A 26678-nucleotide genomic window follows, 5' to 3' on the forward strand; every position below is an offset into this window, starting at 1 on the left:
AGACTGGATTAGCATGCCTCGCGACTAGGGGTCCAGAGACAGAGGCCTCCGGTTCCCAGGCACTTCGGGAAGAGGAGGCTGAAACGATGCATCAGATTTACAGCTGCAGTGATGAGAACATTGAAGTTTTTACCACGGTGATTCCTTCCAAGGGTGAGTGAAATTGCCCTTGACTGTTTCCTTAACGTGGCATCTTAGGCAGGAGGGGAAGGACAGTCACGTGCTGCCTTACTACGGTTTATCCTCAGGTCTCTGGGGTTCAGTGGACTCTCAGTTTTGATGGTATTTGAATTTTTGGAGGGGGGAGAGAGGCACAAGGATAAACATCAATCACTGAGAAACAATCCATCAAGGGGAAGACGAGAGCAGCTAAAGACTCTGTTTTATTTAATTCAATACCGACAATCCAGTACACCAACGGAAGTGACAGCAAGCCATTGCTACAGACGCAGATGAAAACAAAATCCCAGGGCAGCTAGATAGAGACTTTCATTTTTTCCAATGAGCAAGTGGGTTCTGAAATGAGAACAGCTGGCTTAAAAGTATGATTTCTAACTGTGCCATGCAATGTGTGGAGAAATAGTCTCAGTGGCGGCTTGAAGTCCGATGAAACAGTCAGAGAGTGCCCTGACCCCAGACTGGCCTCTCCACAGACCCAGGGCCACCTTGCAAACTTAACCTGGAACTAATGCTGCCAGAGAATGCAACATTAGAATCTTGACTTTATAAGCTCTTGTGGTCCTCAGTGAATGGTGTTAAGGGCTTTGTGTGAGAGTTTCAATGACTCCAAATGTCTGGTTCCTTACCACCTCCTAAGTATGGCCCCCTCTCTGCCTACACTCCTGTCTTGCCCCCTCTTAGCTACCCCCATGACTCAGGCTTAGCCCCTGGTCTCATTGTCAGCCTTGAATGAAGCGGGTTGGGTGTTTGCTGGTGTTGTGAGTCCACGTTCAAACAATTCCTTTCTTCCTCTGTGTCAGCCAGCCGGCAGGGCCATTGCACAGCGGGGGAGGGAGAGACTCCGTTTGGCCACAAAGAGCCAGCCTGCAGGACATAAATTAAGCTTTAGACATTTACTGCCAGATCCAGAGAGAAGGAAAAGAGCTGGGAGACTGCTGCCCACGTGCAGGAGTTGGAATTCCCTCTGGAGACTCTGAAAGTCCAAGTTGACCCTTGGAATTGACAGTACCGCTTTTGGGTGGAACACTTACCCCTGGATGTTCACAGTGGCATTTATTCTAAGAGGGCACAACTGAAAATAACCTAAGTGTCCATGAAGAGGGGAATAGTTAAAACGTGGTGCCGTCATGCTATGGAATACTACACAATGTCAACAGGAATAAACTAGATGGATGCGTGTGGACACAGGTAGATCTCAAAGCACAATGCTGAGTGCCAAACCAGCAGGCTGAAAAATGACGTATGTATGACAGCGTTTCTGTAAATGTTCAAATAGAAACCAGTGCCATACATTGCTTAGGAATATGTGTCTAGAGAAAAATACCAAAGCATAGACCAGAAAGATACAGATACAGTTAGTGATCTCAGTAGTCCTGAGAAGGAGGGAAGAAGTTAGGGAAAGGTAGGAAGAGAATCAAAACATTGCCTCTGATTTTGTATTTCTTGTATATAAGAAGGACACAAAGTAGAAGCAAATATGAAAATGTTATATGGTTTATTTTCTATCATTTATTGCCATTTACAAATTTTTTTCAAACTATTTATTTATTATTATACCTTAAGTATAATAACCACCCCCGCTCCATTTACAAAATTTTTAAAGTGAGAAAAAGTCAAAGACAAAGTGGTTAAGGGACTGCTGCCACTTCCGTACTGTGTGACCTTGGGTAAGCTACTTAACCTCTCTGGGCCTGAGTTTCCACTGCTGTAAATGAGAGAAACAGAACTTACCTTCTAGGATTATATGGGGAATAAGTGAATAAATACATAAGCCATCCAGAATAGTAGCTGATAAGTAGTAAGTACCATTAAATACATCACTTACAAAGTGATTTCTATTTTTATATTGTATTTAGAATAATCAGCAAGATCAGTTAAAGATAAATATTTAATCCTATCTTTTTTTCTTGCCATTTTCATTCATGGCCGGCTCCTGGTATTAAACCAGGTCTTCACTGGTATTCATGGACATTTTTCACTGCTCAGGAAGCTGTTCTCTAGAAAAGGAGTATTGGCCATTTTGCATTAGATCACAGATGAATTCAGTTTACCTCTTCTCATTTCTTGCTTTGCCTCATCTGTCCTCCAAAGCCTCCAAGCAGAGGGCTCTCCATGAGAGAAGATGGCACTAGCAGGTGGTCACCGCTCATGTGAGAGAGTGATAACTCTTCATTGCATCCCTACCCCTCACTGTAGAAACAGAGTCACTAGACTTCATCCGGTGCGCCTTCCTGGTGTGCCTTTTCCCAAAGCCTGAGGACTAGCCATGCTTAAAGATGTTCAGGAATCAAACCTTGCCCAGCACAGCCTGGTGGTTAGGAGTGTGGGCCTCAGGCATCCTTATCTATACAGGAGTAGCTACCTCGTGAAGTTGCTGTAAAAGAGATAAATAAGCCGTCCCTGGGGTCATACAATGTGAGCCATCATTACATTTCTTGTTTTTGTATTACAGCCCTCTTTCCAACACACACATATTGAGTTCAGCCCAGTATCTACATACACTTTTCTAACTGAGCCGTCTTAAAAACCTCATAAAGATGCGGCAATAGCAAATATGACATTGCTTCTTAAGTATTTTGAAAGGCATAGGACATAGACCAATTCTGTAACTGAGAACATATGTGTTGTTTTACTTGAAAGAATGAGAGCCCTTTAAGGGGAAGATTTCTTAGGCCCAATTCATAGTAACTACAATAGATAAACGCGATGGTTTTACGAAGAAGTTGTGCAGACGCTATTTCAGTGGATTTCACTCTGGGGTGAATAGCAACACAGCATTCAAAATAATTCATTTGGGAGATGCAACAATGGAGAAGGAGTGGTGAGGGGAACTGGGGAACAGTAGGAGGAATATTCCAGAATGAAAAGTCCTAACAGAATGCCATAATCTATAGCCATCACCTACTCCTCCCACCTGCCCTCATCTTTCAGAGAAAGGAAAATCATAACTACCTCTGATGCCTGGGAATTCATTCCTCATCAGGTGCTGGACCAAGGGTTTTATAAAGATTAGTTCCTTTCATCTTTGTCACAACCCTCTGAGGTAGGTGTCATTATGATCCCTGTCTTGAAAAGAAGAAAGTGAGACAGAGCGAGCAAGCGAGAGGGGGAGAGACAGAGTGAGAGAGTGAGTGTGAGAGAGAGAGAGAGAGAGAGAGAGAGATTTACCCGACTCACATAACTGGTAACTGGCAAAGGGTCAAGTTCAGATTCATAGCAAGCCAAGGGAGGGAGCCGGTACCCTGGCTGCTAACCAGCACTCGTTCCTGCAGGCTTCTCAGGCTTTGCAAAAGATAGCAAGGCCAGCGCTCATCTGTCACTCATCTGATATGTGATAAGTCACTTCCATTCTAAGCTAGGTAGGGAGTCAGTGGGATTTAGGTTGTAGGTAGATCATCATAGCAGCAATGAGGAAAACAGATGCCTCGTGTCTCCATTTTCAACAAAATCCACACCTTTTTCCAACCAAGTAACTTTTTTAATGGATAATTTCTTTAAGCTTTTTTAAAAATTGTAGTAAAATATGCATAACAAAATGTACCATTTTAAAAATGATTTTTCAGTGTACAGGTCAGTGGCATTAAGTATATTCACATGGTTGTGCGACCATCACCCCCATCCATCCCAGCACTTCTACATTATCCCAAACTAAAACTTTGAACCCATTGAACACTAACTCGTTCCCCACTCTCCCACCCACTGGTAACCACCATTCCACTTTCTGTCTCTACAAATTTGTGGGGGTTTTCTTTTTCTTTTTCTTTGTTTGCTTTTCTGTCTCTATAAATTTGACTACTCTAGGAACCCCATATTAAGAGGAATCATACACTATGTGACCTTTTATGTCTGGCTTATTTCACTTAGTACCACTTTTTCAAGGTTCACCCATGTGTAGCGTGTATCAGAATTTCATTCCTTTCAGAGCTGAGTAATATTCCATCACATAGAGACATCCTATTCTGTTTATTCATTCATCTGTTGGTGGACATTTGGGTTGCTCCCAAACTTCAGCTCTTGTAAGTAATGCAGCTATGAACTTTGTACTCAAGCCAAGTAGCATCCTCTGTTGCAATGGCCCTGCCTCTTTTTCCCATCCCCTCCTCTATGCCTCTGCCCCACCACAGATTCAAACTTCTCAATGTTACTGTAGCTACGTCAGCCTCACTGGTGTTGTCTAAAAACATTTCTTTCTCTCTGTCTTTGCAGTATCCAGTCCAGCCAGAAGAAGAGCCAAAAGCTCTCAACACCTCTTGACCAAGAATGTAAGGAAACTTCTGTTTTGATGCTCTTTGGTTGACTTTCATTTAAAAAGCAATGCCTGGCTTCTCCACTGTCCTTCTCTGGCTCTCAGTGGCCAGGAGGGTTTCAATGTTCCGTGTACTGGGTGCTGCACTCTCTATTCTCCACTTAACTAAAATAATTAACAAATGTCAACCAGACACCAAGTGATCCTGAGCTGGAACTCTTATTCTGCCATTTTCCCTGGTCACAGAGAGTAAGCCTTGTTTTATACACATATTTTTTTTTCTTGTTTAAACAGAGTCCGTGTTGCAGACATAGCATTCCTGATCTAGGTGTTTTCCTATTGCTGACATTCGTAATGTTTCATTTTTTACTATTACTAGTAGCACAGCAATGAATGTATTTATATAAAATACTGTTCTTTTGGATTAATTCCTCAGAGCATAGGTCTCGAAGTAGGATTAGCAGGTAAAAGGATATGAATAATTTCATCCATCCATTCATTCATCAAATATTTGCATTCCTACTGTGTGAAGCAAACATTGTGCTGCATGTAGAGATTCAGGATGGGTTAAAAACTAGTTTTTTTTAGCTTTGTCACATACTGTCAGGAATTCTGAACAATATGGGGGCTTCCAGTAATGCTCTTCCATTTACCACCATCGCCAGCATTGATTTTCCTCTTTTTCTATTATGTTTTGCTGCTTTAACATGCATAGGCATTACCTTAAAATTCGGTAACTTGTCTTTAGAGCCTAGTAATGCTGTACATTTCCCATTTTATATATAAATTTCTTTACATAAAAACTGTCAATGCATCTTTGCGCTTTATTTTAAAACCAAAACTGAATTTTTTCTTGGTTGTACTGGAGTTTCTATTCCTATGACAATTTTTCATAGGATATCATTTCCATTTTTGAAGTATCTCAATTTACAAAAACCTATTCTCTATTAAAAAATGTTTTGACTAGGCACCAGGCTCACATATGTAATCCCAACACTTTGGGAGGTTGAATTCAGGAGGATAGCTTGAGCCCAGGAATTCGAAACCAGCCTGCGTAACATAATGAGACTCCGACTCTACAAAAAAAGTCAAACAATTAGCCAGGTGGTGGCTCATGCCTGTAATCCTAGCACTTTGGGTGGCTGAGGCAGGTGGATCACCTGAGGTCAGGAGTTCAAGACAAGCCTGGTCAACATGGCAAAACATCATCTCTACTAAAAATACAAATATTAGCTGGGCATGGTGGTTCACACCTGTAATCCCAGTTACTCAGGAGGCTGAGGCAGGAGAATCACTTGAACCTGAGATGTGGAGAGTGCAGTGAGCCAAGATCGTGCTACTGCACTCCAGCCTGGGCAACAGAGCAAGAGTCTGTCTCAAAAGAAAAGAAAAGAAAAAAAAAGAAAGAAAGAAAATTAGCCAGGTGTGGGACTATGCTCCTATTGTCCTAGCTACTTGGGAGGCTGAAGTGGGAGCCTGGGAGGTCGAGGCTACAGTGAGCCATTATCATGCTACTACACTCCAGCCTGGGCAAAAGAGTGAGACCCTGCCTCAAATAAAAAAAAAAATTTAATGTCCTGTGAATGAGATGAAGTTTTACTAGTTGTTATTTGTATGTAACATGTACATATACTATACATGTAAGTATACACATGTATATAAATGTATTACCTTTTTAGTTCCAAAAGCAGTATATGCTATATAAAATTTTATACATTACAATACAGTAGTCCTCCCTTATCTGCAGGAAATATGTTCCAAAATCTCCAGTGGATGCCTGAAACCATGGATAGTACTGAACCCTGTATCACTAGGTCCTTTAAATCTAATAACCAGGATGGCTACTAAGTGACTAACAGGTGGGAAATGTACACAGAATGGAGACCCTGGACACAGGGTTGATTCATGCCCCAGGAGGGGGGACGTGGACTGGTGCGAGACTTCATCACACTGCTCAGAGTGGTGCAAAATTTAAAACCTATGAAATATTTCTGGAATTTTCCATTTAATATTTTCAGACTCTACTTGACTGAGGGTAACTGAAACCATAGATGAGAGGGGACTACTGTATATTATCAGCAAATCCCGAGAAGCTGCAGAAGAGAGTGGTTAGGTGCACAGACTTCAGAGTCAAATGGCCTGGGTTTAAATCCCAGTTCTATCCATTTCTAGCTATGCGACATTGAGCAAGTTGCTTAACCACTGTGGAACTCAGCTTCCTTAGCTTCAAAATGAGGATAAGAACAGAACATATCTCAGAAACCATGAGAAAGAGCAAATGAGTTTTTTTCTTCTGCAACAAAGCCACAATTTTTATTTTTTATTTTTTGGCTAATAATTTAATACATGTAAAATGTTTAGTCCAGGCCGGGCACAGTGGTTCATGCCTGTAACCCCAGCACTTTGGGAGGCCAAGGCGGGTGGATCACAAGGTCAAGAGATGGAGACCATCCTGGCCAACATAGTGAAACCCCATCTCTACTAAAAATACGAAAATTAGTTGGGTGTGGTGGCGGGCACCTGTAGTCCCACCATGGGCAGGACTACATGGGAGGCTGAGGCAGGAGAATTGCTTGAACCTGGGAGGCAGAGGTTACAGTGAGTCGAGATTACACCGCTGCACTCCAGCCTGGAGACAGAAAGACACTCTCTCTCTCAAAAAAAAAAAAATGGTTTAGTCCAGAGCCTGAAACATATGCACATTCAACAAGCATTGGGCTTTTTTTTTTTTTTTTTTTTGAGACAGGGTCTCCCTCTGTCACCCAGGCTGGAGTACAGTGGTGTGGTCTCAGCTCACCACATCCTCAACCTCTTGGGCTCAAGCGATCCTCCCTTCCTAGCCTCCCAAGTAGCTGGGACTACAGGCATGAGCCACCACGCTCAGCTAATTTTTTGCAGTTTTAATAGAGACAGGGTTTCACTGTGTCACCCAGGCTGGTCTCAAACTCTTGGACTCAAGCAATCCACCTGCCTCAGCCTCCCAAAGTGCTGGGATTAGAAGTGTGAGCCACCGTGTCCAGCCAGGTTTTTTTAAGTAAAAAATTTCCATATTCTATATTATGGCTTATTATCTGATAATATACTGTTTGGCAATTTGCTTTTTTCACTTAATACATCTTAAATATCTTTCTATGCCAATTCATCTGTATAGCTCTACCTTATTCTATTTTTTTAGCCACTGCACCCAGTTAATTTTTGTATTTTTAGTAGAGGGGGGTTTCACCATGTTGGCCAGGATGGTCTCAATCTCTTGACCTCGTGATCTGCCCACCTCGGCCTTCAAAGTGCTGGGATTACAGGTGTGAGCCACCGTACCCGGCCTACCTTATTCTTTTTTTATCGTCACAAACTTTTTTATATCCTTTTTTTTTTTATGGGGTCTTGTCATGTTGCCCAGGCTGGTGTTGAACTCTTGGGCTCTAGCAAAACTTCTGTCTCAGTCTCCCAAAGTGCTGAGCTTACAGCACAAAATGGGCTGAGCCACCATGCCCAGCCAGTTTTGTTCTTTTTTATGGCTGGGTAGTAAAAATATGGAATACTTCATGAATCTGCATGTTATGCTTGCACAGTGGCCATGCTAATCTTCTCTGTATCATTTGCACCTGTTCTACCTCGTTCTTTATAGCAGCTGTATAATACAGCACTATATGAATGTACTATAATTTTTTTTAACCAAACCAAACCCGATGTTTTCTAGATTCATTATTTAACCAAATTATCAATAAATAGGGTTTCCCCTTTTTTTCTATTAAACAATGCCACAACAAATTCTTGAACATAGTTTCATGTTCTAAAATGATTTTGAGGATAAATTCATAGATATAAAAATGCTAGGCCAAAGGAGATAAACATTAAAACAATTTTATAGCCATTGACAAATTCCTGGCAATTACGTTTTGAAACACCTTTTCCAGAACAGCTGAGCCTATGCTGTGTGGCATCGGTGTTGTTAGTCTTTGATAATCAAATAGGCAAACATATCCTGTTTAATTTGTACTTCTATAATTATTGATGTGATTTTTCATCTTTTCAGAGATGTATTGGTCATTTCAACATTTTTTCCCTACAGGTTTTTTACTCATGTCTTTTGCCTATATTTCTCTTAATTATATGCCTTTTTCTTTTTTAAATTTTAGACTCAGGGGGTACATGTGCAGGTTTTTACATGATAGATTGCATGATGGTGAGGTTTGGGCTCCTAATGATCTCGTTGCCTAAGCAGTGAACATAACACCCAATAGGTAGTGTTTCCAGCCTTTCCCCATTTCCTTCCTCCTCCCTCTTGGAGTTGCCAGTGTCTATTCATCTTACCTTTGCGTCTGTGTGTACCCAGTGCTTAGCTCTTACTTATAAGTGAGAGCTTGCAGTGTGCAGTTTTCTGTTTCTGTGTTAGTTTGCTTAGGACAATGTCTTCTAGCTGCAACCATGGTTTTTTTGTTGTTGTTATTGTTGTTTGTGGTCTTTTTGTTTGTTTGTTTGAAACAGAGTCTTGCTGTGTCACCCAGCCTGGAGTGAAATGGCATGATCTCAGCTCACTGCAATCTCTACGTGGTGGGTTTCAAGCGATTCTCCTGCCTAAGCCTCCAAGTAACTGGGACTACAGGCGCCTGCCACCACGCCTGGCTAATTTTTTTTTTTTTTTTTTTTTTTTTTTTTGTATTTTTGGTAGAGACAGATTTTACCATGTTGGTCAGGCTGGTCTCAAACTCCTGACCTCAAATGATCCACCTTTCTTGGCCTCCTAAAGTGCCGAGATTACAGGCGTGAGTCACCGGGCCAAGCCAGTTTTGTTCTTTTTTATGGCTTTGTAGTAAAAACAGGTAATACTTCATGAATTTGCCTGTTATCCTTGCACAGTGGCCATGCCAATTTTCTCTGTATCATTTCGATTTTAGTGATGTGTTGCTGAAATGAGCACTGTATGCCTTTACAAGAACCGTTTGTACATTAAGAAAGAGAAGGGGTTTTAATGGATGGAAAGTTTGATTGTAGAGCAACTGATTCTGATCCTTCTGATGGTCCCTGAAAACTCAATCCCAAAGTCTAGAAGGAAAATGCTCCAACTTTCAAAGAGCAGTAGGTGAGGCATTCCCAAAAATGGAAAGAAAAGGGGTTGTCTGTGGATAATTTGGAGTTTAAGAAGGTTTCACAGCAGATGTTTCAGTCTTTTGGTGAAGAAGCTTGGTTCTTGTCTTCCCATATTCATTCTTCCTCTGGGCGGACAGCACAGGACTGCTTTCTGGTCTTTTGCACTTTCCTCTGAATTTCTGATTTCCCCAACAGGTAGTTTCACCCGGCCTCTGCTCATAAAACTCAGCCCTAGCCACACAGACCATTCAAATTACAAGACAGGAGAGGTCTCTTAGTCCACTTCCTCCTTTTGCAGATGGGAAAATTGAGTCCCGGAAAGGAAAGAATTGTCTCCGGTCTGCTGTGTCCCCAACCAACTGACCCGTGGCTACCCTTTGAGTCATTTTTTGTCTTCTCCAACTTGGTAACCTGAAAACAATTGTGACTGGTTATCTTGGTGAAGAAAATAATTCTTATTTTGCAACTGTACTCATATTTACAACTTTCTTCAGCCCCAAATTTATATCTCATCTTATCCCATGTGGATGGATGTCAATTTCCCTCTACAAATATCTCTTTCCACCCTGAGGCATCCTTAATGTCAGAGTTTTCCTTTGTCTCTGACTTCTTTCGAATTGTGTTTCTTCCAAATCCAAGGCAAAGCCTCACACTATTCCTTCTCTAGATGGTCTTTCCAGTCTTTAATTTTTTAATTCTTAGGCAATTTTATTGACACTTTGATCATCACGATGCCCACTATCATAGGAGTAGCTCAAGGGGATAAACTTACACAAAGGTGTGGGTCAGTTAAGCCTTTTGGCATGAAGCCATGACAATGGATATGCACGGTCCCTTCAGAATAAGCAGGCAGTCAGCCATCAGAAAAGATGGATAAATGAGATTGCAAAGGTCACATTCTTCCCAGTTTTTAAGCTTGTGAGGAGGAATATATGTGGGGCTCTCCTGATTTTTTGAAATGCACAGAGCACCAGGCATGGGGGCTAATACCTGTAATCCCAGCACTTTGGGAGGCCAAGGCATATGGATCACCTGAGGTCAGGAGTTCAAGACCAGTCTGGCCAACATGGCAAAACCCTGTCTCTACTAAAAACACAAAAATTAGCCAGGCATGGTGGTGGGCACCTGTAGTCACAACTACTTGGGAGGGTGAGGCAGGAGAATTTCTTGAACCTGGGAGGCAGAGGTTGCGGTGAGCCGTGATCACACCACTGCACTCCAGTCCAGGTGACAGAGTGAGACTCCATCTCAAAAAAAAAAAAGGAAAAGAAATGCACAGAGCAACAAATTGCACTTGAAAATTCCTATTTAGATGTAGGCACATCTTTTTTTTTTTTTCAGGCAGGGTCTCGCTCTGTTGCTCCGGCTGGAATGCAGTGGCATGATCAAAGCTCACAATAGTCCCGACCTCCCAGGCTCAGGCAATCCTGCCACTTCAGCCTCCCAAGTAGGTGGGAACTACAGGTACATGGCATCACATCCAGCTAAGATTTGTGTGTTTTTTGTTGTTGTTGTTGTTTTGGTAGAGACAGGATGTTGGTAGACCAAGCTGGTCTTGAACTCCTGGGCTCAAGCAATCCACCACCTCATCCTCCAAAGTGCTGGGATTACAGGTGTGAGCCACTGCGCCCAGCCTGAATGTAGGTACTTCTATGGGTTTACCAAGAGCACCCACTTAGCAGGCATGAAACCATGGTTCTCATCCTGGCTCTGTCCCTTACAGTTCTGTGGCCTTGAGTAAGACACATGGCCTCTTTTGGCTTCAGTTTCCCTATGTATAAAATTAGACTAGAATTGGGCTAGAGCATTTCTGTGGAACCCGTCAGCCCCAAAGCATTACGATTCTCTACTGTCTCGGTCTTCTTGACTGTCTTTCCAACTTTCTATCAACAATCTAGGTGACAAATAAGCAGAAGTGTGAATCAAAGATGTCAGCAGACGGGATCCTGAGGCTTGTGTGTTAGCCCATGTCTTCTGCTTTTCCTATTTCCGACCTCTCTAAGCCAGCAAGCGAGTATTACTTTATTGCGGTAATGTTTGTTACCCTAGTACATTCTCTGACTTCAGCTGGGAGTTTGCTGACCTAGGAAAGGAAAATTCCAGCATTAAACTCTTCTCTCTCCTTCTCCCTGCTCATTAACACCCCATACCGCCATCCAGATTCTCTCATCTTGCCCCTATACTCAGGGGCAAGTAAAGAGCCTCCTCACAGACCAGTGTGTTCTAAGACCACCAGGAGCAAGCCCAGACTGTGTCATGTAGACCAGAAAATAAACCAGGCTGTCAGGAGCTTCTCAGGAGCGATTCCCTGGGACAGGCCTATCACACTGAGCTGCAGCCATCTCAGAACCTCTGTTATTGTGGAGAATGAAAACCAAGTATCAGGCCCAGCTAAGAAACAGGAAGACTCAGAGCTGGGCCCTACTCCTCTTTCCTTTCCTGCTACTGGCATCCTTTGGTGGGCTGGAGAAAAGGAGGCATTGTCCCCAGTCGCGACCTGGGAAATAACTGGCCTCCTCTCCACCCCCAGGAAACCGCCTACATCCATCTGGCTGCTGGGCTGAGCAGCTAATGCCACTCCACTCTCTCCCTCCCCATTCTCCCACCCCACTGTGCAGAGAAGAGATGGGGAGGTGGTGGTTCTTGTTCCTGAAAGGGAACATTTGTCTCCCTTTCAGAGGAGGAAATGTTGGAAGGCAGTGGTGGTCTCCCTGTGGACTCCAGGCTTCACATCCTGCCTTACTTTCTCCTTCTACAAAGTGGGTCTGAAAGCTCCGCAGCAGCCCTCACTCCTCCTCTGTGAGAGCGATGCTGAGAGAATGAAAATAAAATCAGGAACAGCTGTGATGAAAGGGTTGCCCACCCTCTACCCCAGAATGAATGACCCAGTGTCCTGGCTATGTATAAATATGCAGGATCGGAGCCCAAACCACCAAGATTCCTCTTCATGACTCTCCATAATAAGATAAAATGCTTCTTTGTCTCGAGTTTTGACACATAAATTATCTCAATGATATAAGTATTTTTATGACAATTTCTTTTGTACAACACCAATTCAAACACCAGAAATTACCATTTTTAAAGTCCAGTTTGGTGGACTGTAATGGAGTAACTTCCCAGTATAACTACCCAGCAGGTGGTAATGACTGAAAACACTTCAGCATTGGGCCCTTTGTTCCGGCTTATCAAGATTTCTGTGCACAGAACCACACACAGTGGAAATTCATCTCCCAGCTCCACCCTGACCCAGGCACTCTGCACTGGGAATTGGGGGGGTGGGGAAGAGAGCATCCCATTCCCCCTGCTCCATTCTACCAGCAGCTTCTTTCTTTTCAAAAATCTGAGACTCACTTGGACCTAAGCCCTCTCCCTAGGTCTTCGCGTTGCCAGAGCATCCAGAAAGCTGTCCTCTGCATGAACAAGGGTGTTGTCCATTCAGCCACAAAGACTGCAAGACCTCCATTTCCAGAACTGTCCTCCTTTCATAGCCTGTCCTGCTGTCAAAACGCATCAGGCGACCGGCAGCTGACCTGCCGGGATCTCTGGCCTGATGGCCCAGGCTCCTAACTCTCTGAAGGGCCTGCTGTTGAGGAACACCCCCTGTCCCCTCCAGAACCCTCATTTGCTTGCCCCATGGCACCATCTGGCAGTCTGAAGCTAAATAAAACAACCACTTCTGGCCAGTTTCCTGCCCAGGTTTTCTCGCTGCTCCTGGCATTCACTGGAGTCGGAAAGGCTGCAGAAACTCCCTCGAGGTGAGCTCCATCTGCAAAGCTCCTGAGGCCCAAGCAGAGGAGTGGACTAACCGCGCTTTTCCCGCCCGGCAGGTGGTCATCGAGTCGGACCTGTACACGCACCAGCCCCTGGAGCTGCTGCCCCACCGCGGAGACCGCAGAGACCCCGGCGACGGCCGCAGGTTCGGGCGGCTCCAGACCGGGAGGCCGCCCACAGCCCACCCCGCCAAAGCCCTTGCCAGACCCGGTAAGTGAGTCTTCGCCCCAGATCCCCCCCACCACCGCACCTCCCTGGGCTCCGGGAACCACTCAGAGCCACCCACACGTCCAGGTCAGGGCAGCGTTAGCAGTGGCTGCGGCCTCAGTCGAACCAGGTGACCAAGCACCTGTGTTTTCCCAAATAAATGCTGTTTCCACCACAAAAGCACCTACTCTCAGGCCTCTCGCATCCCTACACACCTTCTACCTATAAAAGAGTCACTTCTAGGTGTGCATAATGGGTAAAGATACTTTTATCTAATCTTTTTTTTTTCTTTTCTTTTCTTTTGAGACAGGGTTTCACTGTGTTGCCCAGGCTGGAGTACAGTGGCAGCAATCACAGCTCACTGCCTTGGGTTCAAGCCATCCTCCCATCTCAGTCACCCGGGGACTACAGGCACACAGTCACCACGCCCAACTTTTTTTTTCTTTAAAAGATAGGGTCTTGCTATGTTGCCCAGGCTGGTCTTCATCTTCTGGGCTCAAGTAATCCACTGGCTGAGGCCTCCCAAAGTGCTGGGATTACAGGCATGAGCTGCTGAGATGGGTCCTTATCTACCATCTTGCTCCACAGGAGGCCCTGCTGTTTTCTAGAGAAAATGCAAATCAGCATGCTCTGGGGTAGAGAAATCCATGACCCATGAAGCAAAGGAGGCTCACATAGTTTATTTAATAGTGAGTGTGCATGCGTGTGCGTGTGTGTGTATGTAAAATTGTACAGGCTCTTCATAAGCTGCCAGGATAAAATCTTACCATTCTAAATTTGAATGACCTAAACAACAATCTATAACAACAATGTGGGAGTAAGTTTGTCTTGAAAATTGGAAACATTATAGTTTTACCTTGGATGCTGTTTTTTTTAATGGCTTCCACCCCAAGCAGCTAACAAGGAATCCGCCTTTAGCCCACCCAAGTCTATGATGGTATTTTGTCTTTATTGCTGGTTTAGGTTATTTCTGTTATGCCCACAACCTAAAATTATTCATATTTTAGCTCCAAAAATACACAATAGAAAGTCCAGGATGTCCTTCTGAAAGCCTTTGGGCGTTGGCAATTTTGTATATTACAAGAACTGAAATAAGGCTCTACTGGGTATAGTCTCTTCCTCCATCCATCTTTGAGTTTTCCTTTCGTAGATGCTAGACCAGGCCATCAAGATTTCTTTAATGGCTAAGAACCTAATCCTGCTCCGCTGATCCTTTGCATAAGAATGCGTACATCAAGCTACATTCTCTATTAAGTGGTTACATACACATATATGTATGCAGAGTTTGAAGGCATTAGGAAAACCACAATCTGCCTTGCAAATTAAGATGAGATAGATTTTTCTCTGTGTCTATATATAGGTGGGTGGGTGGGTGCATGTGTGTGTGGAAAGAAGAGACGGAATATTTATCTTTTCTATAAAATCATAAAGTGAATTTAGAGCCTTGCTTCTCAATTTTTAATATGCAAAAGAATCACCTAGGAATCTTGTTTTTATGCAGATTCAAATTTAGTAGGACTGAGTAGGCCCCAGGATTTTATGTTTCTAACAAGTTTCCAGATGCTGCTGCTCTGGGCACAGCATATTGAGCAGCAAGGATTTGGAGATGATCTAATGCGGTGGTTCTCAAAGTGGAGTCCCAGAAGCAGCAGCAGCAGTCCCTGGAAAATTGTTAGAAATGCAAATTTTATGGAATTAGAAACTCCAGGTTTAGGGCACATTAATCTGTTTTCTCACATCCCTCTCCCCACCACCCTTCACCGTGCACCCCACCCCCAGGTGATTCTAATGTACCCAGAAGGCAGAGAGCCTCTGATTTGCTGCAGCTGCCCCTCTGCCAATTTCCAAAAGAAACAGAAACCAGAGAAACTGTTCGACCTACCCAAGGTCGCACTGCTTGTTAGCAACAAAGCCAAGATTAAATCTCAGGTCTTTTGATTCCCTAGCTAGGGCCTCTTCCCCACAGGGAATGTCTTTCCAACTGTCTAGTTTTAGGGGTCACTTTCATTACTTTCTAAGTAGTTAGTGGAAACTTGGGCTGAGTGAGTCAGTCTTTTATTCTAAAAGACAAGACCAATAAGTTATGATATGGAGAGAATCTGCCCAACATGTGACAGTCAGCTCATGCAGGAAATAATGCCAGTCAGGTTTAAAAAAAAAAGAAAGACACTGAGCTGGGGATTGGTTCAATTCCTTCACTTTCCCCAATCTGATAGATTCCAGAGTGGGTGGGAGGCAGGGAGTGTTTCTGAGTCAAAGCCAGACCATCCTCCTGTCAAGAAAGGTGCCTGTCTCCAGGGAACTCAGATCTTGAAATTACTTTTTCCTGAGCCATAGATGGCACCTGGATGCAGTAGCCTTGTCACCTGGGAGAAAGATGCTCCAGGGAATCTTGGGAATTGTAGGAATTCTGAATGCAGAGACCTGACTGAGAAACTCTCAGGTGCCTGGAAATGGGGCAGTCCCCACTCCTGGGCCTGGGAGAATTGGCTGCCTGTGGGAATTCTTCACAGAGATGTCCCCAGGCACCTCAGAACCAGCTTGTTCAAACCTTTCCTCCTAACCAGACACGGTGTCTCACACCTGTAATCCCAGCACTTTGGGAGGCCAACGTGGGCAGATCACGAGGTCAGGAGATCGAGACCAGCCTAACCAACATGGGGAAACCCTGTCTCTTCTAAAAATACAAAAATTAGCCGGGCATGGTGGCATGTACCTGTAATTCCAGCTACTCAGGAGACTGAGGCAGGAGAATGGCTTGAATCCAGGAGATGGAGGTTGCTCCACCTGGGGCAGAAACCTGCCCCTGTGTTCCCTCAGCTTTAGACACTGTGTCTGCTCCTGGCCCCTGCCCTCCAGACCACACGGACCTCTCCAGGGCCGCCTCCTATGATACCTCTGTCCCCACCGTCCTATCACGTAGAGTAGCCCTGAGCTGCAGCGTAGTTCTGTGACAGCTCCATGATATCCTGCTTCCCCAGACTTTCTCTGACACTGTTCTCTCTGTAGATGGCCTTCACTGTGTCTCTCCAGCTGGCAAACTCTACCTTCTCCCAGCTGGGGTAGAGGGTCCCTTGGTCAAGCCTCCTTAACCCTGCAAGACCACCCAAAGTCAGTTCCCCACTCCCTAAATCACCGCTACCTGGCTTCATCATAACTGTTATGTATCTCTAAAGCCTCAATGTCCTTAACTAGAAAGTACAGACTATTCCAGACCAGCCTGGGCAACATGATGAAACCCTATCTCTACAAACAAAAATTAGCTGGGTGTGGTGGTACACACCTATGGTCCCAGCTACTCGGGAAGCTGAGGTGGGAGGACTGATTGAGCCCAGGAGGTCAAGGATGCAGTGAGCCAGAGATTACGTGTGTCACTGCACTCCAGCCTGGGTGACAGAGGGAGGCCCTGTCTCAAATGAAAAAAAAGGTTGTGGTGAGGATTAAATGAGCTAATACTTATTATGGTTTACACTCAGTACTGTGCCTAGTGTACAGACCAAAATGTGAGCTGCCATTATTTATTAGTTATGCCAGGGCTCCATTCATTATAGTTTAATCTTGGTAGTCTTGTAATACTTGATTTTATTTGCATTAAGGTGTTTTCCTGGGGAAGAGGAGATATTTCTAGATGCCATAGTACAATCAGATGGGGCAAACAAAAGAAGCTATTATCCAATAGACATCTTATACATGGTGGTGGGGTGGGTGCAGGGTGGACTGGTTTCTATCACAGGACCCTGCCTGGTAGAAATGTCTAATTCCCAGGCACAGCCACAGGGGAAAAGAGATGAAAGGTCCTCAAGCACTCTGGCATATCTGCCCCCGGAGAGACCTGTGCTGAAAGCCAGTTTCCCCTACGTTTTGTCAGCTACCTCAGCTCTACACCTGGATCCTCAGAAGCTTCAGGGTAAAGACTACTCAGAGTTAGGTTGGGGCATCTGGAATAAAAGCATTTAAAAAAGGTTCTCCACCCATACAACTCATAAAGCCAGTGTCCCAGAATTCCAATCCAATACACTCCAGTCCTTCCACGCTGTGGGGCCACACTTCCTTCCCAGCACATGACTTCCCTGCTCATTTTTAGAGGAATGTCCAGGAGCACCATGTTAAATAATTGATCCCAGTTAAGAACCTCTTTAACCTCTCGTGATCTGAGGCCTTGGGAAGGAAGGACAAGCTGAGGGCGTATTCTCTGAGCACCTATTGCATGCAGACATGGTGCTAAATGATCCACACGTGTGATCTTATCTTGAAATCGACTTTATTTTTAGAGCAGTTTTAGGTACACAGCAAAATTGAGCTGAGGGTACAGAGATTGCCCATATACCTCCTGCTCCCACACATGCGCTGCCTCCCCCCATCAACACCCCCCACCAGAGGGATATGTTTGTTACAGTCAATGAACCTACATGGACACACTGATCTTATTTAGACCTTAGTTCCAGCTCCCCTAGAAGACTGACAGTTGCCTTGTGGCCTGACCCTCCTGCCTGGTTTTGCTGCTTGGTACAAAGGCCCTTAGAAATTCTCTGCTGTGGTTGATTGGCTAACAAGGTAATTGATGCAGAGCCAGAGGGAGGCAGAACACAGAGTACCACTGAGTAATGTCTTCTCTGTTCACCGTTGCAGTGGGGATTTCTGAACCCAAAACATCAAGTCTGTGTGGGAATCGAGCATATGGAAAATCTCTGGTAAGTAAAATAAGCCTGCTTAGTTGTATCTGTTGTGCATCAAACTTCTGGTCTGTCTGATTCTCCTGTGCCATGAAGAGAGACTCAGTGTTCTTTGTTCCAGGCCTGAGGATTATTAGAAAAGTATAACTGGCAGTTCTTTGCTCCTAAAGCTCTCACTTGGCCCTGATTTGTGCCTTGTGGAACATCCCTGGCTGCTTCTCTCTTTCTTGCTAGAAATTCAGCTCTTAAGCAAACAAAAGAAGCTATTATCCAATAGACATCTTATACTTGGTGGGGCGGTGGGGTGCGGGGTGGACTGGTTTCTATCCCAGGACCCTGCCAGGTTGAAATGCCTGACTGATTTCCAGGCACAGTCACAGGGGAAAAGAGATGTAATGTTCTCAAGCACTATGAAACACAAAACACCAGTGTCTTAACACAGGCTGCTGTAAGAAAATACCATAGACTGGGTGGCTAAAATGACAATTTCTCACAGGTCTGGAGGCTGGGAAGTCCAAGATCAAGGTGCCAGCAGATTCAGTGTCTGGCAAGGGCTCTCTTTCTGGCTTGCAGATGGCCACCTTCTCACCGTGGGTTCACATGGCCTCCCCTCTGTGCTTGGGGGGAAGGGAGAGATCCCTGGCATCTTTTCCCTTCCTTATAAGGGCACGTTGTCTTACATGTCAACTGCCACCCTCACACCTCCATCATCACGAGTGTCCAATTTGTTACCAAATCCTGCAGATTCTTGCTTTGATTAGGCTGCCTCCAAACATGCCTCCTGGGGAGGACAAGGAGGCATTAGGGCAAACATTCCAGTGATCCTATCTAGGGTCTCTTCCATCATGACCTAATCTATACCTAATCACCTCCCAAAGGCCCTGCTCCCAATACCATCACATCTGGGACTAGGGCCTCATCACCTTGTAGGGGGCTCCAGGCCAAGAATTATCCACCCAGACTTCTCTGAGTTAGGCCAAAAGGAGCAAGCTTTTATGTTCACTTCTCACTCCATGTGGGCTGCCCCGGGAAGGATGTGACCTTAACAAGGTGGCCCTCTACAGCTAGGCCAACCTGAAGGAATTAAGAGCTACCCACCTTGCTGTCCTCCCTCCCACAGCTGGGCAGCTGTCCTTTCTTGGAGGGAATGGGGTGGCACATCTCCAGGCCTATCAGTACATCTCCCTCATCTCTGAGCATGAATGTCGGATTTCCTCTCGGGTAGCAGAGTCAGCAGTGGCTGGAGGTGAAGTCAGCTCAGGCATCCAAGGCCCTTTGAGTATCCGCTGTCAAGATCCAAAGATGGTGCAATGTGAGAACCAGAAGACACCCAAGTCATTGTGCTAGCCCCTCATTGTCACAAACAAATTGGACAGAGATATGGGTGCTTCACTCCTGGTCTGGGCAGGAGACCTAATCCAGGGATCTCATTGAGGTCATCGCTATTCTAGGAAAACCCCACACAGGGCAGGGATGGGGCAAGCTGTTTTCCTTTACCCAACCTGGTACTCAGGGGAAACCCGGCGGTCTGGACAGTTGATGTCAAGGGAAGATTATCAGGCTGTGATGGCTCCAACAGCTGCCCTCACCTGAGCCAGAGAAAAAGCAAGGTCAAGGGGAGGCAGGTAGCTTATGATCTTGGACTGCCTGGCCCCAGCCCTTAGGCTGGCCTCAGTCAGTGCCCTTAGCAGAGAGGCAGTGACAGCAGGAGTCCAGAGGAAGCTGGGAGGGTATAGGACGGCGATGGGGATGTGGTCACAAAGGGAGGGAATAAGAATGAAGAGGAAGAGGCCAGCACTTCGGGAAGTGGCTCACACGTGTAATCCCAGCACTTTGGGAGGCTGAAGCAGGTGATCACCTGAGGTCAGAAGTTTGAGACCAGCCTGGCCAACATGGCAAAACCCCCATCTCTACTAAAATGCAAAAATTAGCTGGGCGTTATGACACATGCCTATAATTCCAGCTACTCAGGAGGCTGAGGCAGGAGAATCATTGAAGCTGTGAGGCGGAGGTTGCAGTGAGCCAAAATCATGCCACTGCACTCCAGCCTGGGTGACAAGAGTGAAATTCTGTTTCAAAAAAAAAAAAAACAGAGGAAGAGGAGGCATCACAATAGACCCTTAGACCTGGAGATGGCGGGGCCGGGGTCCCACAGCTTATCAGATATCTATGACCCCAGCATGGGAGAGCAATCCAGGGCCCACACAGCTGACTCCAAGTCGGCACTGAAGTGTGCTGGGTGACACTGACCTAAGGAAAGGGGAAAAGAGTGGGAACAAGGCCTTTCTCCCAGAGACAAGGGAGTGCAAAGTTCACCTGCCCATGGCATGACTGGAAGGGAGCGCTCAGAGGGACCACAAGGTGGCACAGCAGCCCTGCCCACAGCCGGCATCTCAGGGCAGGAGGAGGGGTGAAGAAGGGTGCCCTTGACAGGGGTGGGGGGGTGGGGGGGGAGTGGTTCCCAGAGATTTTAGGAATGTGGTGACTTGAAGCCTTGGATAGGGCTTGGGGGAAGAACACAGCACTGTGTCTATTGTCTGAGCAGCCTCTGGACTTAGCGCTGGTTAGGCCATTGGTTAGTTTTTCAGTTAACTCCACGTTCCTAAGTACTTGTCACTCCTTTGGGAAGGCTGAGGAGGGCTGCCAAGGGGTCCAGTCCCAGACCCTGCTACCCACATAGACATTCAGTGCTGTGGGGACCTGAGGACAGAGAAAGATCAACTTGGGCCATCAGCCTCAGGTAAGGCTTCCTGGAGGAAGCAGCCTTGAAGGGCAGACAGATGAGGCCTCAAGCCAGAGGGTGAGCGAGGAAGTGCCACTGTGCCAGGATCAGGGAAGGCAGCAACCCTTGCTGGGAGCCAAGCTACTGACACACATGGGAACCAGTGGGAGGCTGAGTTGTGTAGAGGAGGGTGTCCTGTGCTGAGGAACCTGGAGGAGCAGCTGCAGTCAGCCTTAGTCTGCCCTGCAAGGTGGGGAGCTGGGGAGTGGGTAGACAGGTTGCGTTTCTAGAGTCCAAGGAGGGGCATGAGGAATGTGGTGGATCTGGTCGGAAGCAAGGAGGTCGAGGTGACTGTCCCTTGAAGGCTGCAGTGGAGGAATCAGAGAAACTGTGCTGGCCCCACCCTACACAGCCTAATCAAAGCAAGAATCTGCAGGATTTAGTAACAAATTGGACACCAGTGATGATGGAGGTGTGAGGGTGGCAGTTGCCATGTAAGACTGAGCTGGGCTGTCTCCAGTTTCTCATTTCTCTCTCCTGAGTTTTCTAGGTCAGTGGCTCAAAGTGGAGTCCCAGGACTAGCAGGACTAGCAGCACTAGCAGCACTAGCAGCACCTGGGAACTTGTTAGCAAAGCAGATTCTCAGGCCCACAGCAGACCTGTGGACTCAGAAGCTGTGGTGGGGCCCAGCACAGTTTATCAAGCCCTCCAAGTCAGTCCCACACCTGCTGAATGGTGAGGATTATCGCCCAGGCAGTGGTGGTCCCATTCAGTCACGTGCCTTGCAGACAGTCCCAGTCAGGGCCAGAGTGGGAAGGCAGATGCATCCTCACACTCCCTCCTGCTTCCTCATGACAGATTCCGCCAGTGCCCCGGATCTCAGTGAAAACTCCGGCCTCTGCCTCATTGGAGGCGACAGCCATGGGCACAGAGAAGGGAGCTGTTCTGATGAGAGGGTAAGTGCTATGTCTCTGGCCCCACTGCCTGCGGGCCTCCCGCTGTCCTGATCCTTCCTTCCCCAGAAGAGCACCAGGCCGCCTGGTTGACAGACCCTTGAGAGGCTGACACAAACCCATGCCAGCTGCAAATTACCTTTTAATGAGGCCAATAATCCTGGGTCTCTGCAGCGCCTCATCAACTGTTTCCCTAGGATTAAGCAGGAGGGTTTTTCATGGTTTCCACTTCATTAACGCCACTCTTTAGGCTTGGAGAAGTCATTTGGGAGGTTTTTTGGTTAATTAGATGAATGTAAACACGAGCCATATTCAGAACCTCCCATAGGCACGGGGGAGTCAGAAATGTCTGTTGAATAAGTTCAGGATCCCCTGCCTACCGGTTAAGAAGTGTGTCAAATACAAAGGTTTCAAACCACACTTGCAACTGCAGCGTGACTGCTCGCTCTCATCCAGAACCGGCAGCTAGGGAGGCAGGAGCAGATAATCCCTGACACCCCTCAGTGACACTGCCTTCTGCCTTGCACCAAGACAGTGAGTCTTCAACTCGATTCAGCACGTACTTGTATGCCCCAGACTACGTCCTCCATGCCGCAGGCAGCAGAAAAAGCATTTCAGATGGAAAAGAGTTGGGTTCTTTTCTCAGATCTGCTTTCTAGCCCAGAACTGCCACCAACCCACCATGACTTCAGGCAAGTTATTCAGCCTTCCTGGCCCCATCCATTCAAAAACAAAACAGTAAAACAGGAATCATGGGGAGTACCCATTTTGGGGGTTATGATGAGAATTAATTTTTTTTTTGAGATGGAGTCTCACTTCGTTAACCAGGCTGAAGTGCAGTGGTGCAATCTCCCCTCACTGCAATCTCCACCTCTCTGGTTCAAGCAATTCTCCAGCCTCAGCCTCCCAAGTAGCTGGGACTACAGGTGCATGCCACCACATCTAGCTAATTTTTGTATTTTTAGTAAAGATGGGATTTCGCCATGTTGGGCAGGCTGGTCTTAAACTCCCAACCTCAAGTGATCCACCTGCCTCACTCAGCCTCCCAAAGTGCTGGGATTACAGGCATGAGCCACCACGGCCCGGCCTGATAATTGAATGAGATAATGGGTAGTAGAAACTGTTGTCAACATGTTTCAAGAAACCTATCTAGTAGTTGGGAAGCATGCACCTGAGAACATGTTGGATGCATGCAGGAGGGGCTCCAGGCTACACTGTCAGCCCGAGCACTGCACACTTTGAAAGTTTTGAGAGGTTAGAGCAAGAACAGGCTAGTGGGGAGCACTTCTGAATGACAGAAAGTTGGCTAGAAAGAATTATAAAAACTAAGTCATGTGTCCCTCAATGTATGGGGACTTAATTGGAGAAAAGAAAAAAAAAATCTTTTCTTTGATTCTGTTATATCCAATAAATTTCCAAAAAGATTGGATCATATTTATTTTACCGTAATAAGGTACAGTTTTTAAGTGGCAATAGCTATTTCTGGCTGCTGGTGTAAACCAGCAAAAACTTCACTGTGCCGTGATCGAGGCCAACGTTTCAGTCCACATGGCTGCATTGTAAAGGGTTCTAAATGGCTCCCTTCTCTCTAAACTCAGTCATTGTCATTTCAATTTGTTCCTGGACCCTGGTTACAGAAAAGCAAAGTAAGGCTACCAATTCTTTCACCTAAGGGAAGCAGGAGGAGGGAATGAACACATGTTGAGGCCCGCAATGTGCCAGATGCTTCACTCTCATTTTCTTCTCCCAAAAGCCCCATGAGTTAGACGAGATTATCCCCATTTTGCACATGAAGAAGCTGAGGCTAGTAAATGTTAAGTCACTTGCCTGAGATCACACAGCAAATGGGAAGCAGGATTTAACCCCAGGCCTCATTCTCTTTCAATAGCTGATGCTTGGGGACCTCTGTCCTTTCCAGCAAGGTTATTCACATAGAGGCCAGAAGGATAGAGACGCAGAGTCTTTAGCAAGACCAGACCCAGAGCAGGGGGACAGGAGCAGAACTTGAGATCCCATGAACCAGTGTGCCAGGGTCACCTCCTCCTTTCATCCCATGGGAAGCTTTCCCTGGGGGAAGCCATTCCTGTGAGTTTCCCAACAGTGACCCTCCCGCTATGTGGATCCTGGTCATAGAGGAGGAGTTGAGGTGAAGGGAGAGCTCTGAGCTCTGGCCACTCTTCCCGAGGACAAAAATGAAGTCTGGCTCGTGAGCTGACTACCCTCCTCACCCACCCCTGGCCTTTCTTTAGCTCCAGACATCTCAAGAAGATGACGGAAGAGTATCCAACCCTTCCCCAAGGAGCAGAAGCCTCTCTACCACTGACGGGCAGTGCTTCCTGCGGCGTCTCTGGAATCCTCCGGAAAATGTGGACAAGGCACAAGAAGAAGTCTGAATATGTGGGAGCCACCAACAGCGCCTTTGAGGCCGACTAAAGGTGACCCTCTTCAGATGCCCTGCTTTGACCAAGGTTCCCTGGACAAGAGGAGAAAACTTTAGGATTGGAACTGAGCCACACGCACCTCTGCTAGTAGCTGGTCTAAACCCATTATCCTCCCTCACTCATTGATCACCCTGGCATAGGGCACAGGAAAGAAGAATTGCTAAAGCCATTGGTCTGAAGGTGACTTAGGGAGGTCATAAAGTTTGTATCTCTGTGTTTAAGCAAAAAATTAAACTTTCCAGCCCATTTTAAAGACCTCCAAGGAAGGAAAAATGTGATTCCTCTGTCTTCCTGGTGAGTCGTCCTAAAGTGTGTGATTTTCTAGTGTAAACTGACTTTGAGGCACTTGTAAACAATGGTTCTTACTGTTTCCATTACTGCATTTACTTCACCTTGACAAGGTACAATTTTTAAAGATAAAGCACTATATATTAAGTTAGTAGTTCTAATATCCACTTGAGAGTATACTCAAGATCGATTTTGATGGCCATTCGGCATGATTGCATGAATTCTCTATTCTTTTATGTGCAGTTTTTCCATAGAAAAACATTAAAAGTTAAATGTTGAATGCTAATGTTTTCTGAAGTGGCATAATCTAGTGGAATTAATAATCCCTTGCTTTGGTATGTGGATTTGAACTTTTGAAAGTGCTTTCTCATCCATTATCACTTATCTTCACAAAACCCCTATGGAAGAAAGCACAATTATTCCCAATCTGCAGAGGGGGAAATGGAGGCCTTCAGAGGTTATGGGACTAGATGCCAGGTAGTGGAACCAGACACCAGGTCTTCAACTTCTCTCTAGTGGACTCCCTGCTTTGCCTACTCTTTAGCAATTGATTTGGGGATGTTTTTAAATGATGAGACTGTGTCTCTGGGGGCAACCATTGAAGGGAAGACTCTGATAATGTTGGAACAAGTAAGGGATTTGAATGAAATACTTTATTACATCTTATATGTTAGGTTGAACCAGAAAAAAATTGCCACTTTTGTAGGTCAAGAACAATTGAGCATCAATTTCATATGGTTCAATCTCATATATGATACTATGCTTTTCTTCTTTCAATGGAAAATGTCATCATCAATTCCATTGTCAACATTAGTAGCCTTAAATCAATAACATAATAATAACGATAATGATAGTTATAGCTATCATCTATTAAATGCCTATACTATATTTTAGGCATGATTCTAGGCAATGTATATATATCATCCTAATATTTCTAACAACTCTTTTAGGTGGCCCTATCCATTTAATAGATGCCAATTCAAAGAGATTAAATGATTAGACTGAAGGCATCTAACTCATGTGAGTATCAGGCTTTAATGCCTGTGTTATAGCTACTCTCTCACACAAAATAGTTCAGAACATAGAGAAGGACCAAGGTTAATAAATGATTTTCATCCCAAATGCTAAACATGCTTGATGGGTAGAGGTTGCCGGAAGTGCTGTGTAGAGACGGAATCTGAGATAGAAGAATACAGTGGTCAATTAGTAATGCTTGCCCATGGAGGGATTAGTGACGCATGCCTTGTATATTTGTCATCTGTGGCCTAAACGCTGCCCGCAAAGGTTTGTTTTCTAATTCAGAGGTTTAAATTAATCCAACCCACTTAATGAAGCCAGAGATCTATGGTAAATTTAGCCTAAGACTGTGCTGGAAATTGCCATATGTTGGTACAAAGAAGTGTTTGGCCACATTACAGGTCTCAGACTCAGCTGCTACGCGTGACTGCTGCTCTGTGCCTATGTCTTGCTTTCTCGCTGAGTTCCCTGTTGCCATATTTCCAGGTGAACAATAAGAAGGCAGAGGGTGGCTGAGAGGCCTGGGCTTCCAGGCTTTCTCCTTGCTGTCTCTGCTCTTCAACCATTGTTTTAGACTCTGAACACCTGATCCTCATATCTGAATGTGATTTGGTATCAAGTGCTCTTTCAAGAGACTTGGGTATCAGGTGTTCTTTCAGGAAGGGGCTATCCCAAAGGACTGTTCAGTTGTCTTGTTCAATAGAGATGTTGGAGTCCAGAACAAAGTCAGGGAGCAAACCAGTAATCTCTGCGGTTCGTAACTGAGGATCCTACAACTATGTTTGTTTTTAAGACAGGATCTTGCTATGTTGCCCAGACTGGTCTCAAACTCCTGGGCTCAAGGGATCCCTCCTCCCGCCTCAGTCTCCTGCAACCATACCTGGCTCCTTGCAACCATTTATTTTAACTTATTTCATTTATAACTGATATCTTTCATTTGTATGTGGCAGCTAGAGATTTATATAGGATAGAAGTAATTTATTTTTAATTTAAATATTTCACGTTGAACTGTTTGCCTTGTAAGGAACATTTTATTTGGCCAATGCAAATAAAAATAAAGTCGTCCTCGGTTGTGATGTTAATGCACCACCA

At 45.4% G+C, this 26678-nt stretch overlaps 1 protein-coding gene and 2 non-coding genes across 4 annotated transcripts; 1 reads left to right on the top strand and 2 right to left on the bottom strand.

The window, feature by feature from the left end:
* VXN (vexin) lies at positions 1 to 26678 on the top strand. Of its 2 annotated transcripts, XM_078352541.1 has the most exons (7): positions 1 to 153; positions 4387 to 4442; positions 10856 to 10961; positions 13342 to 13495; positions 18122 to 18183; positions 21746 to 21843; positions 24090 to 26678. In XM_078352541.1, coding segments are annotated over exons 2-7 (606 nt in total). In that variant the 5' UTR covers positions 1 to 153; positions 4387 to 4440; the 3' UTR covers positions 24274 to 26678. The 2 variants fall into 2 exon arrangements, with proteins under 2 accessions (XP_078208667.1, XP_002759005.1); XM_002758959.7 differs by lacking the exon at positions 10856 to 10961.
* LOC118148674 (U6 spliceosomal RNA) lies at positions 7951 to 8054 on the bottom strand. Its single transcript, XR_004735593.1, has one exon. It is a non-coding gene; the product is annotated as a U6 spliceosomal RNA (small nuclear RNA).
* Positions 9239 to 9344, bottom strand: LOC118148670 (U6 spliceosomal RNA). Its single transcript, XR_004735590.1, has one exon. It is a non-coding gene; the product is annotated as a U6 spliceosomal RNA (small nuclear RNA).

Source organism: Callithrix jacchus, chromosome 16 (genome assembly GCF_049354715.1).
Source record: "Callithrix jacchus isolate 240 chromosome 16, calJac240_pri, whole genome shotgun sequence".
Classification (NCBI taxonomy): Eukaryota; Metazoa; Chordata; class Mammalia; order Primates; family Cebidae; genus Callithrix; species Callithrix jacchus.